We start from the raw sequence: 14,577 nt of genomic DNA on the forward strand, positions 1-14,577 counted from the left end.
AAATTATACCAAAGTGTATGCACATCCCCTTCAACATGGATCTTGCAGTTCCAAGACCCCTTTGGCCACTACATGCTTCAACAGAAGCAAACAATGCAGGAGTTGTAAATACACAAGACTGACACACACTGGACAGTATTCTGTAAAGTGTTCTAATTCAAAGATTAAAGAGTTCTGACTCTTCCTAAGTTCCTGTGTTATAGTAAGGTATCGTATGGTTCTAAAACCACTTGCCGCATTTTTTACAAACTATGTATGCAGACAGCTGAATCCTGTCACAGGGAGTGTAAACAGCATTTTACTGTATCAGCATCTGGAAACATGGAAAGCCAACTTGTTATCTGCCATCTATGCAAAGTATCAGTGACTTCATGGACTACAACCCAGCAAGTTTCTCTTCTAGATTTGTAACTAATTTCTCTCTAATAACACAGAGGAAAAGGGAAAAGTGAAAGGGTATTTTAGACAACCAAAGTGAAGAAAAAGTGTGAAACTTAAGAATAAACCTAGCTTATGAGGTTACTCAAATAGCTACAATTTTGTATCTGACAAAATCCAAAGGAAATAAGAATGAAGGTAAGTTAGTAAGACTGTTAGTAACAGTCTTACATTGAAATAGGTTTTAACAAAATATTTAGACAGCACACACATTAGACTTCTTACTTTTTACAGCCATTTCTTTCAAATAGTTTAAACTGTAAAGATGATAACTTTATGGTTATAGACTGAACTGTGTAGCCTCACTCTTACGATACAGTTAAAAGGCTTTAAATTATTAGAACATCATCAGTTACTCAGAAGCAGTTTCCTAGAAGAGAGAGTGTTCTACAGATGTGTCTCTTGGCTTTCAATACCAAATAATTTAATGAAAAACAGGATGCTATCTTCATCCATCTGCCTAGTATTCCACTCCTACATACCAGTATGGTAAGAAGTGGTTGGCCAATTGCCTGGGAAGCTGCTCTCTATGTACACTTCCTCCAAGTATTAGACAGGGAAACAGATTTGGTTTTTAAAACTATACTGTCCTAAAGCTAGCGCTACTTTTAGCATTATAAACCAGTGAAAAAACATAACCTGTGATTGTTAGATGCTACTTCAGCATGAACAGCCTCCACTGATGCTTCAACTGAACAGGAGGGAATGGGAACACTCACACACTCTCTGCTTGTGAGGGCTGTAAAGTCTCAAACTTCCGCAGCAATGTATGTAAGAAGTGATGTGGTCAAGGACTAAGCCATCAAGCTTCCGCATACTAAGCACTGATGTTTTTACTTTATCAAGATGCAATGCTTAAATATTCAAAGCACAAATTAGTCATCTTTACCTTGCTTCTGTTCTTCTCTTGACCATGTTCACAACTGTCCTGCCCGCTCTGAGTAACGTGCAGGCTGCTACTAGAAATCTGAGGCTCTTTGTGGCTGTCTCCAAACCAAGAGAAAGGCATGCAAGTAGGAACAGGGGAATCTGAATCCGATGCAGATAGATTGTTGCCAGAGTCGTCCAACAGTTCTCGGGAACCTCTGAAATAAGTAGATTAAACTGTGTTTAAACAACAACAGCAAAAAAACCCCACCCCACCTCCCAAACACACAATCCCCCAACAACAACAACCTCAAAACACACACCGCACATTTTTACCTGTTTCACAGCACAATTGATATTTAAAATGAAAACTGACACTTGCCTTTAAATAGCCATGCAAAATAATTTGAGTTATTGAATAATACAAATTTCAGAGCTTTTGCAGTATTTCACACAACAATTTAACAATTTCAAATAATTTGCTAATTTAATTTACTCAACATTAATCTGCCTAAGCAAAATATAGTTTTCATATTTAAGATAAGATTAACATGTTGTACCCTATAAGCCACTTTAAAACATAACCCTGCTTTACTGTTTCCTCTATACTATTCTATGTATTTTCCTTGTTTCATGAGATTAGAAGCTCATCTCCACATCATTATATTAATCTTCACAGAATTTTGCCACTGTTATACTTGAATGTACTTTAAGGTCAAACAGTAATGATAGTTTTAAAGAAATTCTTAAATTAAAAATTTTAGGAATGCAGCATGTATGTATTAAACAAAACAACACAACTACCTGCTATCCAGAGAACCTCTTAGATTTTCTTTTTCTTGTTTCTTGCCCTTGCCCCCAGATTTCCGTAATCCACTGAAGTGAAAAAACACAATTTTCATAAAATCTTTACAATCAGCAAGCTAGTTTTTACATTTATTTCAACAGTTAGAAAAAGCCACATTTATGTTGTTACACGGAGCATGATTTTACAGATTATGTGTGCAATTAGAAAAATACTCCAATTCATATTTTATTTAAGAACCATGACAGAATTATGAAAGTACCTTTCAAAGACCACATACAATCAAAATAAACACAGACAATGCCCAAAGAAACTTAGCATATAGTGGATACAACCAAGAGGAAAAACATTTATATTGCTATATAAATGTTCATACGCAATGCAGAGTGACTTGAACTAAGTCACTAACTACATTCTCTGTGTGTGAAATAAGTTACCTTTTTATGTTATATAATATAATTTATTGCAGTACCAGTCTGTGTCTTTGGTGTTAGCTGGCTTCAACAAGCTTTATATGTGTCTCCAAAGGAGTAAGGCTTATTGCAAAATTTAGCAACTCTTCTTTCAAATCCCCACAGTTCAGTCACCACACTGCATTTCCAGATAACATGCAGCTTGCACTTTTGTTTTACCCCTGTTGGCAATCTCATCTTCTAAATGAAATTCAGAAATCCACTCATCACTGCTGCTCACCTCCCAGGAACAGTTCAGTAAGCAGCTACTATACCCAAACCCTATGTAACAACACCTCTACTGCAGAGGGAATTAAGGCAAGACAGGTTACCTATTTTAGACTGTAACGCCAGCAGGATATAACATAGAGTCTAGGCTTCAACCATATTTTGGCATAAAACTACACATGGATTTGCAAATTAATTCATAGAGAAATTGTGTATCCAGATAAAAACTGAAGAAACCCAAGAAATTCTCTGAGGGAAAAAAGTACAGATAAATAAAATCAAAATGTGGTAGAAACATGAATGGAACATTACAAATTCAAGATGAAAAAGACTGTCCAGTGGTGTTGCTATGAAGTAGCACTACTGGATTTCCTCAACATTTTTTTTTATTTAGAGAGCATGATATTCTCCAAAAGTAACGCTGGAAACCATTTATTTGCAAATGAACACAAGTAAAATCTTACCCAAAATCTGGAAATCTCCTTTTGGACTTTCCTGATGATGTTACTTCATTTATTTCTGCTGTCTTGTCTTCGTTTTTCTTTTCTTCTGCTTTTCATAAGAGGGGTAAAAAATAAAAATGTTATTCTAAAAATACTTGCAATTTCCAAGTACTTACGATGATGCTTCTAAGTAAATAAGATACCAACATCTAAGTAACAGTGTTAAAATTCACATTCACACATGCAGATAACTAGCTGAAAATATTACAGCCATATCAAGATAAATTATTCTCTATGGCATCTTCCCATCATTCCGGCTGCGCTGTACCATTGAAAAATGGCAACACAACAGTTGGTTATGATTGATCAAAAATACTACTTTTGATAAACAGTAATTCTACACCGTCTACAGAAAGAGAAAACGTACCACAGTATTTTGCTTCAATCAATTACAAGTAAAAGATAGTTTAAGGTAAGTTTAGAAAAAAGTACCTCTTTCTTTAGCAAAATGTCAACTTCAAAATACACCACTGAGATAACCAGTATAAGATGCATGAAAGAAACTTGGTTTTAAAGCAACAGTTGAGCAAGTACAGCATTTAATTGTACTTTATTATGCTTGAAGTATTGTAAGATGTTCCTTTTGCATTTTTTCTGGTTCAGTAGCTAGTCCAGGCTAGCTATTTGGAACACGGGCTATGTATACAAGCTGCTAGCTCCAGAAAGTGTGCCTAACCAACAAGATAGCCATTACCTGGAGAGCAGACAGATCCTAACAAGCTGAGTTTCTTGGAAACAGTATACAAACTGTGACTATTCTAAAGGAATACTTGGGACTTTGAAGCTCCTCCAAGACTGTGGTATTTTCAAAACTGGAATACAACCTGCAAGGATCCAATTTTTCACCAGAGGGAGCATGTTCAATGCCACCTGCTCAATTATTAAGTGAAATTAAGTGGCAAACTTAAGCATCACACTACCTCTTCCCATGGATTGTGACAGATTACTGCAAATCCTGAATGTACTTTCTTTTAAATTCTCAGGCTACTAGATTATTTTTTTTAAATAATTCAAATATGTTTCTTATTGCAAATCAGGTGTTTCATAACTAAGCTGCCTATGAAAGAGATGCAGCCCACTTTTTGTGAGACAAAGTAGGTTTTAAGCTCTGGCTTCAAGACAACTCCTGACATGCAGTAATGTACAAAGATGCCTTCAAGAATCATAAAAACCACACAACTGAGGACAACTCCCCACCACTCCATCAGCTAATAATCCTTCCTGAAACATGTAATGGTTATGCCAAAGATTACATGCTGAATAGTCAGGGTTTTTTCCCTTTTTTTTTTTTTTTTGGCATATCTGATCAGTAGTTTCTTATCAACATCAGAACTTTACCTAATTAGTTAACTACTCTTTTACGCATGTAACATCCAGTAAATTATAACTAGCAGTTAAACTGGTTATTTTTCCTGTCAACTTAAATACAAAACCAGAAGAATTAATTTTAATACTGACATTTGTTTCCACCTCTCTCTCCAGAGGTAGTATTTTAAGAAAAGAGGTAATTTCTAAAATGCCGTACAGTAAGTTAAAATACAGACCGATACATAAACGGATGGGAAGGTAGTAGAAAGGATTATTTCATTGAAATAATAGGTAGACATTTAAATATGGTTAGAAAGCAACAATCTAGCAGAAAGTAGCATTTAGTGTCATTTTGCCTACAAAGAGCAAGCTTTCAATACTAATCCTCATCTTTGATGTACTGCATTAATTAGCTCTTCCAGTGACTCTGCCAATTTTAAGAAAACATTTGCAATGCTTCAGCCATCACAAAAAAATTGTAGAAAAGAAAGCAAAATCACTTCTATATTAGATCCTTGTTTTGGTAAGATTTTTTTTTTTTTGAAAAAACAAACAGAAGCTGGGGTAGTGACTATTTTTGTTTAAGACTTTATAGAAACACACAGAATGAGACGAGTATAAAACAAATCCTGTTTTCAGGCTATTAAAAGAAAGATTTTGTCCGAGCTGTATAGAAAAGACAGCAAGTATAATCTGCCATTATATATTGTGCTAGCTGACTAAGGGAGATATCAGGCATTTAAAATATTTTATCTGATCCCTTTTTCAATTATTCATAAGCAAAAAAGCCAAATATTTCTATCAAATAATGATTAGTAGTGACTAGGCTGATTATAATACTTTTAACCTTTTCCTAGTGAGAAATATCCTAAGAGGACAAGATGAATAATGCAGTAATTCCCATAACATTCAGAATCCGTATCTTGTTTAAACACCTGGATAATGTCTGGAAGCACAAAGCCAACACTGAATTTTTCTGTGAATCAGGAAATCAGTCAAATTTACTGTCTGATACATTGCTACTTATGAGGCTAGTGTTCTGCAGAAATGTGCTAGGACCTTTACTGATTATCCACAGTCAGTGACTTAGCTCCCCTCTAGCTTATGTCAAGGCAACCATTTAGACTCTCTAGATTTATAGGTCTGAGCTTTTACCAAACCAACTTAGATCCATTCCTTTTTGTAACTGTTTAATTGAAACAGCATTTATTGTGCAGGCATCTTTTAGATTCTTGGCGCTTTAAATTATTTTAGAAATGTTGAGTTTTTGTAGAAGTTTGGTAACTAACCTGTTGCAGATGAAGGAATTAAAAGATAGATAAGCGTATTTCAGAACATACTACTGTTGTATCAAAACCTTTCAGTAAGTAAAAATAGAATACAATGAACTTGCATACTTTTTTGCCAACTTCAAACTTTCCTGAAGTTAACAAGTGGTTTTAGAACAGGTAATTAGTTTTGTAGTCAATTCATTTCTCCTTAAAGTAGTTTATTGTTCAATATTCATTTATATCTAAAATCTGTAATACTTTAACCCCAAAGGATTAAAATAATAATAAACCCTTAAGTCTTACCCTTGGCATCTTTCCCTTTCCCTTTTGCTTCTCTTTGCTTAACATTCTTGGGATACCCTTGAGGAGAATTTGGAGCCATCTCTTCAGTAGGAAGTGAACGAGTGGTCGTTGCGCTATTTTCGTTGTTTGGTTTGTGTACTGGAGAAGAGTGCGTGGAAGCAGAAGGACTTGACTCTAGAGGACTTTCTGTGCTCTCTGTTTGTTCAGGCTTTTCACTCTTTTGATCTATGTCATCCAGGCGTGGGAGAGTTAATTTTTCACTTGTTTCTAAGGTCTTGGTTAGGTACAGACTGGAAAGTTCTCTGCTGAGAACAGTATCTTCTGAATCCTCATCCTTCAACAAATTCAGTAGTTATTTTATGATAAGCATGACATGTAATCATTTAGTATCTGATCTTTTATGAGGGTGTAAGGATATGCTATGCTACACACAAACTTCCACAGTTCAGAAAATTTTAACTTAATCACTTGTAGATATCATCTAAATCACACGAAGCTGCTTTTACAGGCTTTCCTTTATCCACCCCTATACAGATCTTTCTGCATATCCCAAATCATCTTTCTCTAGGCAAGTCAGAAATGTTCTGGTACATCTTGGCCATTTCAATTCAATGCAACCACTTTTCAGTCTAACTGAAGTAGTTCAATCTTCTCCCTCTATGACAGGCTCTCTCATATACCGACTACATACACCTCAATTCTTCAACCTTTTTCCAGAAACACGCTAGAACATTTTACTGGTATACTTTTTGTGGACTTAAATGATTATTTATGGAAAAATAAAGCATTTCAGAAGTGTTTAGTTTTTGAAGAAATTTGGTAACTAACTTGTTTCAGATGAAGGAATTAAAAGATAGAGAAGCATATTTCACAACATACCACTGTCACCATATCAAAATCTTTCAGTAAGTAGAATACAACAAGCTTGCATACTTCTTTACTAACTTCAAATTAACTGTGCCACAAAGAGCATGTCAGAGATCACATATGTAGTATGAACCCGAACAGGGTTTTTGACTTGATACAGCATAAAAATATGATGCTTTGGCACAGTCTGAATGAAGCATAGACAACACTTAAAATTGCAAATACAGATAAAACTGAACATACATTCAGGCTCATGAATGTGTAATTATCTACCAATATTGGTACCTGTAGATTTGCAGCCTGCTGTCCAGCCCCAAGAGATTCTTTCAGCTTTGATCGAGAAGGTGGCTGGCGTTTTACTTTCAAAGCAAGTTGAGCTTTTGCTTTGTGGGCACTGGTGTCTAATCTGGGAGTATCTCCAAGAAAAGCATCAAAATCTGCAACAAGTATGTACTTTGTTATAAAAAAGAAGAAAACCAGTAGGCAAGTTCTCCAACCCACTGCCCAGAAAAATATTCAGAAGTTAAATCAGAATTATTTTACGTGTTAATCATTACCATATGAAAATACTGTTTTACATAATACCACAATATTTTAACATATTGTGAGAGCGATTTCTAATTAATTTGAAATATATTTCTACCCAATTTCTTCAATTAAAACAAAAATCCATCAGGATTTAATTGTATTATGGTGTGAAAACTGAATTTTATTCTCAAATAGATGAGAATTTGTGCCCCAAATGTATTTTTCTATCCTTGTTCTTTAAGACAGAAACTCTTTACAAAGTACATAAGCATATACCAAATCTTTTTAAAATACACTTCTCATTTGAACCACTATCTGATATTTTATAACATTCTGGGCATAAAATTACAAGACAAATAAAAATAATAATCAGCAAGTTTTGGTGTAAATCATAGCTTAAAAAAATCAATGGGATTTTAACTGACGTATCTCAGTTTTTTAGTCCCACTAACATTATCGGTTTCACTAATAGAGAATCTGAGGAACAGTGAAGATGGATATCTCTCCATCTATCTCCCCTTTCCCTCAGCATTTAAGAAATACATTACTACAATACTGAAAACGTTGGGGGACCTAAACAAACATATCCACACTGGCTCAGGTCAAACATTTACCCAGTCAGTAGGAAATAGCAAACAATTTTTTTTGACAACAAAAGAACCACTACACATATAACTCCTCCTAAATTTTGTTAAATGCAAATCAAAGATCCTACAACCTACTTACCAGAAATTAACATATCTGAAGAATTCAGTCTTTCTTCTATTGATTCTGTTTCATTTTCATTTTCTTCTCTTATCTTTGACTGTTCATTATATTGGCCTGGACTTTGACAGCCATCTTCCAATAAATTGCCACCTCCGAACATATGTGGCATTCTCTCATATACTTTTAATTTACTTTCAAGCTCTGAAATCTGCAAGAATTAAAATTCAGAAATGAGATACAACTCTCCAAGAATGCAGAAGTTTATTTCAAAATATAATACTGCTTTACTTTTTCCTGATATATTTTCAGCTGTTCTGCGTATTTCTGGTCTCTCTCTTCAAGTAGCCTCGAATGATCCTCTTCTTTTTTCATAAATTCTATTTCTCTGGTGAAAGAAATATATACATATACATGAAACAGCAATACAGAGAAATCTAGAAAAATACATAAAATAGAAATATGCACAGTTGCATTTACTAAAAAGCATTGTTAGTAAACGTTGGGAAAAAAAAATAATCAGCCTGTAAGGTATAACTGATTCATTAACCTTGTAATGTCACAAAATGACCTATGTATTTTTATGCTTCTACTGTCTTCAAAAGAAAATACATATGACACTAGAATTTACTCTGGGCTGAAAAAGGATGTGTTGCAACACATTTTCTACAAAGTTACAACCATCTCTCTACCTTTAAAAGTGGTAAGCAAGTTGTATATGCATTTAAATCGTGAAATATATGCAGGACTCCAATCATTACATCTTACTCTCTTCCACACGATACATGCACGCACAGTATTTTCCTTCCAAAAGGTATGGTAGGATTCTGTGTAGGAAGCCAAATTGCATTTCAAGTTTCTACTTGGTTCATCCCACCCAATGGCTGCATTTTACGAAAAGAAACAACGATTTACAGGAAGGAAAAAAAAAATAAAAGCTGCTTTTTCCTGCAAGTCATAAGAAACCAGAAAATAAATGTAGAACATCTACACAAAACTCAAAAGCTTCAGGGGCAGTCAAAGGAGTAATGGGAATTTGCTAAACAGTGAGGAAATGGAAAACAGCATGTTAGCAGTCATCTTAACGTACTTTTGAACCTCCATGCGGATAAGCTTGGGAGGATAGGGGAAAGGAGACCTTTAAAAAGCTCAAACAGCACAAAAACTCACTGTGAAAAGTAACATTTCTGGATGTGGAGCAAAAGATTATGCAAACTGCCTTTAAAAATAAGTAGCAAATGGAGAAATTGAAGACAAAAGAATTATATGCTTATGGTAACTATCAAAAGCAACAATTGTGTTCTGTATTAGCAAAACACGTTTTTAAGTATTTTGCAATTAGCTCTTGTTTAGCTAAGATGAAAAAATGCAGAGCAAATAGACACAACTGGACAACAACAGTGTGCAAGTCTTACACAGTTGTATCTAATAAACAGTATTACCTCTATTAAAAAACCCAAACCTGTTAACAGATTGAAGATACTGTTTTCATGCTGCCATTTTGATGGGCTAGATACCTATCCCAAACTCTCAATTTTTCTCATAATTCCTTTTACTCCCCCTGCAAGATATAACCCCTAACTCAGACTGAATGACATGTATCTGGCTCTTATTATATATCCTTTGATGCCTACCCTATCTGGAACATTTAAGTTGGTCAAAGCTAGAGGGTTTTTCACGAACAGCAAAAGGTATTGCTGAATACCTCATGCCAAATTTCAAGTAGTCCTTCCAAAACTATAGATGCATTACAGTTTCTCAACTAAGTTGTTTTAAAAATTTGTCATTAAAATATTAAACCTTTTTCCTAAGCTTAGAATCAAAAGCAGCAGCAAAAATTTTTGGACAACCTTTCCAGAAGCTGGTGACTTAAGGTATGGAGGAATTCAGCATGTATAGCGCACTGCTTCCCTAAACTCTGACAAATGAAAAGAAAGTGTGTTAAGCAAATCCTAACCCTATGTATTGTTGTCGGTTTTCCCCACAATGTACAAAACATACAAGCAAGAAATAAAGACCTGGTATTTTGGGGTACTTACTTTTGTTGGTAATCTTTAAGCAATTTCTTGGCCTTGTTGTATTTCTTTTCAAGGGCATCACATTGTTCTTGAGTTTCTTTAAGATGCTCATTTACTGTTTTGCATAAACTCTGTGCCTCTAACCAGTAGGTCTCTAACTTTTTAATTTTCTCTTTGCTTTCGTCTAAGTTTTGCTGAAGTTGGGTTCGACTTAGTTTCCATTCATTTTTTTCTGCTTCAACAATTTTTAACTGAAAAGATTAATACTTAAGGAATTAATCTAAACTAAAAGATGAAATAAAACACAGTTGTTTATACATGTTTAAGTAGAGACTAGCTAATAACAATTAAATACTTATCAGTAATATTAAAACAAGACAGTGAACTTGAAAAAAAAAAAACCATATTAATTCTTCCAACCCTTGTTAATCCAAGTAAGTTTATAACTCAAACCCCAGACTCTTTTACTACTTCCTCATTAGAATTGCTTCTTTTTAAAGAGATAAAATGAATAAGACCTTTATTGTTAGCTTATGTTCACTTGTTCAAAATCTCACCATATCCCAATACCTCTGGAGAGGCCTATTTTGATTACCTTCAAAGGCAACTGGAGATACAGAATCTTAACCTGTGTAAGACAAGCTCCCTGACCTACTACTTTGCTACCTAGCTTGTTGAATAAAGCTAACGAGACCAGCTGACCTTCCCTGGTACTTTATAAGACGTTGGTCTTCCTAATAAATCATGATATACTCATGGTTTGCTTTCCTGGGGCTAATGCATGAAAACACCAAACATTCCCTCAACAAAGGAAACGGATGGGGCTCCTTCAGCTTGACAGCAGCCACATTATAAACGGGAATATTAACAAATGAAGTTCTCCAGGCCTTGGAGGAGTGAGCAGGCAGGATACCGCTTAGTTTGTCCATGCCTCCTTCTTTGGGAAGACCATTTACACTGAGAAAATCACTGCTTTTTAAGCCAGTTAAGATCACCTGCTGATAGAACAGAGATGTTGAAAGGACCAAGAATTTCTTGAATTAAAAATGGGGCAGTAAAAATGTTGGTGTTAGTACAACTTAACAGCTTTTTAGCAATCCAGTTGGGCCAAATTTCAAGAATACTGCAAGGAGGAGGAGCACTGTCAGAAATCAAAGTCAGAACTGCCGTAAGAACACAAAGCAGTTTTGGCTGCCTTGCCTCTCTACACTTGGAGCTCTGAACATTTGCAGAGTGCAAGAAAAACCCCAATAGATACTGTTATTCAAAATTATTGCAATCTGAAGCACTATCCCCTCCTCACTTGCTACCCGCCCCCAGTAGCGTGCTGCAACTTGTCCTAGGGTACACATTTCTCAGCAAGGCAACACAGAAGGGCAATGGAATAAAAGAAGCTGCTCACCTACAACAAGTATTTCCAGTAAAAGGCCATGCACAGATCTCCATCATTGGAAAAAGCAGCAAAAAGAACAAGAAACCCTTTCTCAGAGAAAGCAGAAGTGTTGAACCAATCCTCACCAAAAAAAAAAAAAGCTGGAAAAAATGCTCTGCCCAGGGCAGGTCAGAAATTTGAGGAGGGAAAAGAGGGGAAACGAAGTAACAGAAATAACTTTCTGGTAACAGAAAGTCAGCCACAAAACATTGTCTGTAAGTGCCAAATCTATACTCAAATAAGACAAGTTCTATCCACTGAAAATGTTCTCATATTTGTTTGGGAGCTTGTTTCATGCAGCACTCCACTATATTCAGTTCTACTCTAAGCAGTAATACTGAAGCATTCATTTTATAATGACACAGGAGGGATTCTGGGGTTGGGTTTTGTTTGTTTGTGTTGTTTTTCTTGTTGAGTTTTTTTGTTTGTTTGTTTTAATTTCAGCACAGCTCTTCAGCTTAGAAATGCCTGTCTAGCATAACACAGAGTAGATAGAGCCTGAGGCCTAAACCAGATTGCTGCCATCTGCATTCAGCCTTTTCTTGGTAAAAATCGTAGGTAGAAATAAAATTAAAAAACCCTACCACCAAATAATAGGATTCTTTGAAAACTTACTTTCTCCTTCAGTTGATTCACTTCAGCTATTGTTACTGCATGTTTTAATTGTAGCTGAAACAAACAAACAAAAAAAATTAGTATGAGCACACACAAAATGACACTTAAAATGCTAGTTTTAAGTATTTGTCCATGATTCCCTTCTTCCTCAAACCATTTTTACAGCAGCATAAAATTATTTGTCAGTTAGAGGAGAAGTGATCATGAGCTTTATTTAAAAAAAAAGTTAAACTCAAATCAAAACCCAAAAGTTCCAAGGTATTCTATTTGGTACAAAAACCAATACATGGACACCTACAGTTAAAAATTCCACATTGTTGTCTATACAGTAAGAGAAGTGAGAAGGTTAAAATAATGTTTCAATGTGCCAGAAGAATGAAAAGGCAGGAATGCACTTATGATGACAACTGGTACACAGAAACAAGTATAAATTTAACAGTACTAAATATTTTTACTTATCAGCACTTACAAATAAACGTGCTGACTTTGTTTTAAAGTTAAGCCTTGTACTTTACACCACAAATCTTCATAGGATTATTAGCAATCAATAAAGGCTACACCTGAACCAAATGTAAAGATTATTGTTAACACATCTTAAGAAAACAGCACACATACAAGTGCAAAAGCACATTTTTTGACTACTATTAGTTCTTTCTCATATCTCGCTTTCCGTCTCTAACCCTGGCGGGATTTTTTTTTTTTCCAAGGCATAGTGCACCAAACACACATTAAAACAAATGAATCCATGATTATTCTTTATTTAGATTGTGTTAATAACAGCATAGTAATGATTCTAGCTGAGAATTTAATTGTATCCCAAGTAAATACAGTGCATATGAAAAGATGTTGTAGCCTGCTGCTATGCTTCCTAACCCAGAAAAACTGTAAATGTTCTTTAGTGATCAATAGCCTGAAATTCAACTTCCTCAATGTTATCAAGAGAGCAAAACTTAAGGAGGTCCGCAAAATACTGATCCTTTATAAAAATAAGCTGATGTATGCACAAATGGCATCTGATGAAACAGTTTTCTTCGCAGTATATTTTTTCTCCTCCAGAGTGAAAATGACAGGGACTTAAATCTACCAAAGAAGCCCAGTCCCCTAAATGCCAAAGACTGCACCACTTACATCCCTGACTATATTCCACAGACCTGAATAAAGCAAATACGCTCCTTTATAAAAACCTTGGGAAAAGGGAACCCAATTTTCCAATTATGTTAAGCTGGGATTCACAGTCTGGAACTCCCTATTGGGTTTACAAATTCGTTACTTCCAAAAAATACACCATAAAAAACCCCAGAAAGGATCACCTGAAAAAAACCTCCAAGTCAACAACATGCCTATCTACAGAATCATGTGCTTTTATGTACACAGAGATTTCCCAGAAGGCTTCAGGGATTACAGCAAGAGATTAGATACATATTTCTTGTCTTCCTGAAGAAGATCTAACCACAACACTTGAGGCTACTCAGAATGGGCATACTTGTCCCCCCATAGTCACACCCACAGCTAAAGCCATTCTACTATGCAGCAAATAAATGCAAAGTCCAATGGGCCAAAAATTAACTAAGAGAAGCATCATATCTATTTAATGCAATGTTCAGACACCACAACAAGGAGGGAGGTGGTGTTGGGTTCTAATGCCTGTTTCCAAGGGCTTTTTTTAAATTTAATTTAAATCAAAGGACCGTTTAATAAAAACATGTTTAGGTAAGCTGGGATCAGAAAATTACAGAAGACCTACATTTCAAGGCACATTTACCACAGTTGTTTTTATTGGTGATGTTGGGAAAACAAACCCAAAACCACAATGAGGGGGACATGAAGGAGATGATATCCAAATCTTACAAGGTTCAGATGCTCCCCAGTGGATCACAAAGAATATTTAAGAAACTGCTACCACACCTCTTTAAATTTAAGAAGAGACTGCGCTGAATCCATATCCAGTGGTAAACCGATATCTTCGTTTTCAGGAAGATCAAAAACTTCTACAGATTTTCCATGTAAATGTGACTCATATGTATCATCATCATCATCATAGTCATCATCCTGACAAAAGGGGAAAATCATGACATTCTGTAACACACACACACACACTTTGTATTATGGTAGCAGCAATAACAAAAGCACACAATCAAGGAATCTAAATAGTTGCAAAACTTTTCTCAACTAGTTACTATTCCCTTTTAGTTTCTTATATATATATGATAAGTTTTAAAGATGACTTGCAAACACCT

General features: G+C 35.2%; 1 protein-coding gene across 4 annotated transcripts in view; it reads right to left on the bottom strand.

Annotated features, from left to right (window-relative positions):
- LOC104263377 (neurabin-1) overlaps positions 1-14,577 on the bottom strand; it is a 43,940-nt gene that overhangs the window by 13,550 nt on the left and 15,813 nt on the right. For 2 of the 4 annotated variants that reach the window (XM_059820410.1, XM_059820408.1), the window contains exons 6-15: positions 14,246-14,389; positions 12,341-12,394; positions 10,315-10,544; positions 8,567-8,663; positions 8,297-8,486; positions 7,328-7,479; positions 6,176-6,509; positions 3,255-3,339; positions 2,110-2,181; positions 1,328-1,523 (exon numbers count right to left, since the gene is read on the bottom strand). In XM_059820410.1, coding sequence (XP_059676393.1) covers positions 1,328-1,523; positions 2,110-2,181; positions 3,255-3,339; positions 6,176-6,509; positions 7,328-7,479; positions 8,297-8,486; positions 8,567-8,663; positions 10,315-10,544; positions 12,341-12,394; positions 14,246-14,389 — 1,554 coding nt within the window. Of the gene's footprint in view, positions 1-1,327; positions 1,524-2,109; positions 2,182-3,254; positions 3,343-6,175; positions 6,510-7,327; positions 7,480-8,296; positions 8,487-8,566; positions 8,664-10,314; positions 10,545-12,340; positions 12,395-14,245; positions 14,390-14,577 lie in introns of all 4 variants that reach the window. The other 2 variants (XM_059820409.1, XM_059820407.1) reach the window with 1 other exon arrangement.

This window comes from Gavia stellata, chromosome 8, assembly GCF_030936135.1.
Source record: "Gavia stellata isolate bGavSte3 chromosome 8, bGavSte3.hap2, whole genome shotgun sequence".
NCBI lineage: Eukaryota > Metazoa > Chordata > Aves > Gaviiformes > Gaviidae > Gavia > Gavia stellata.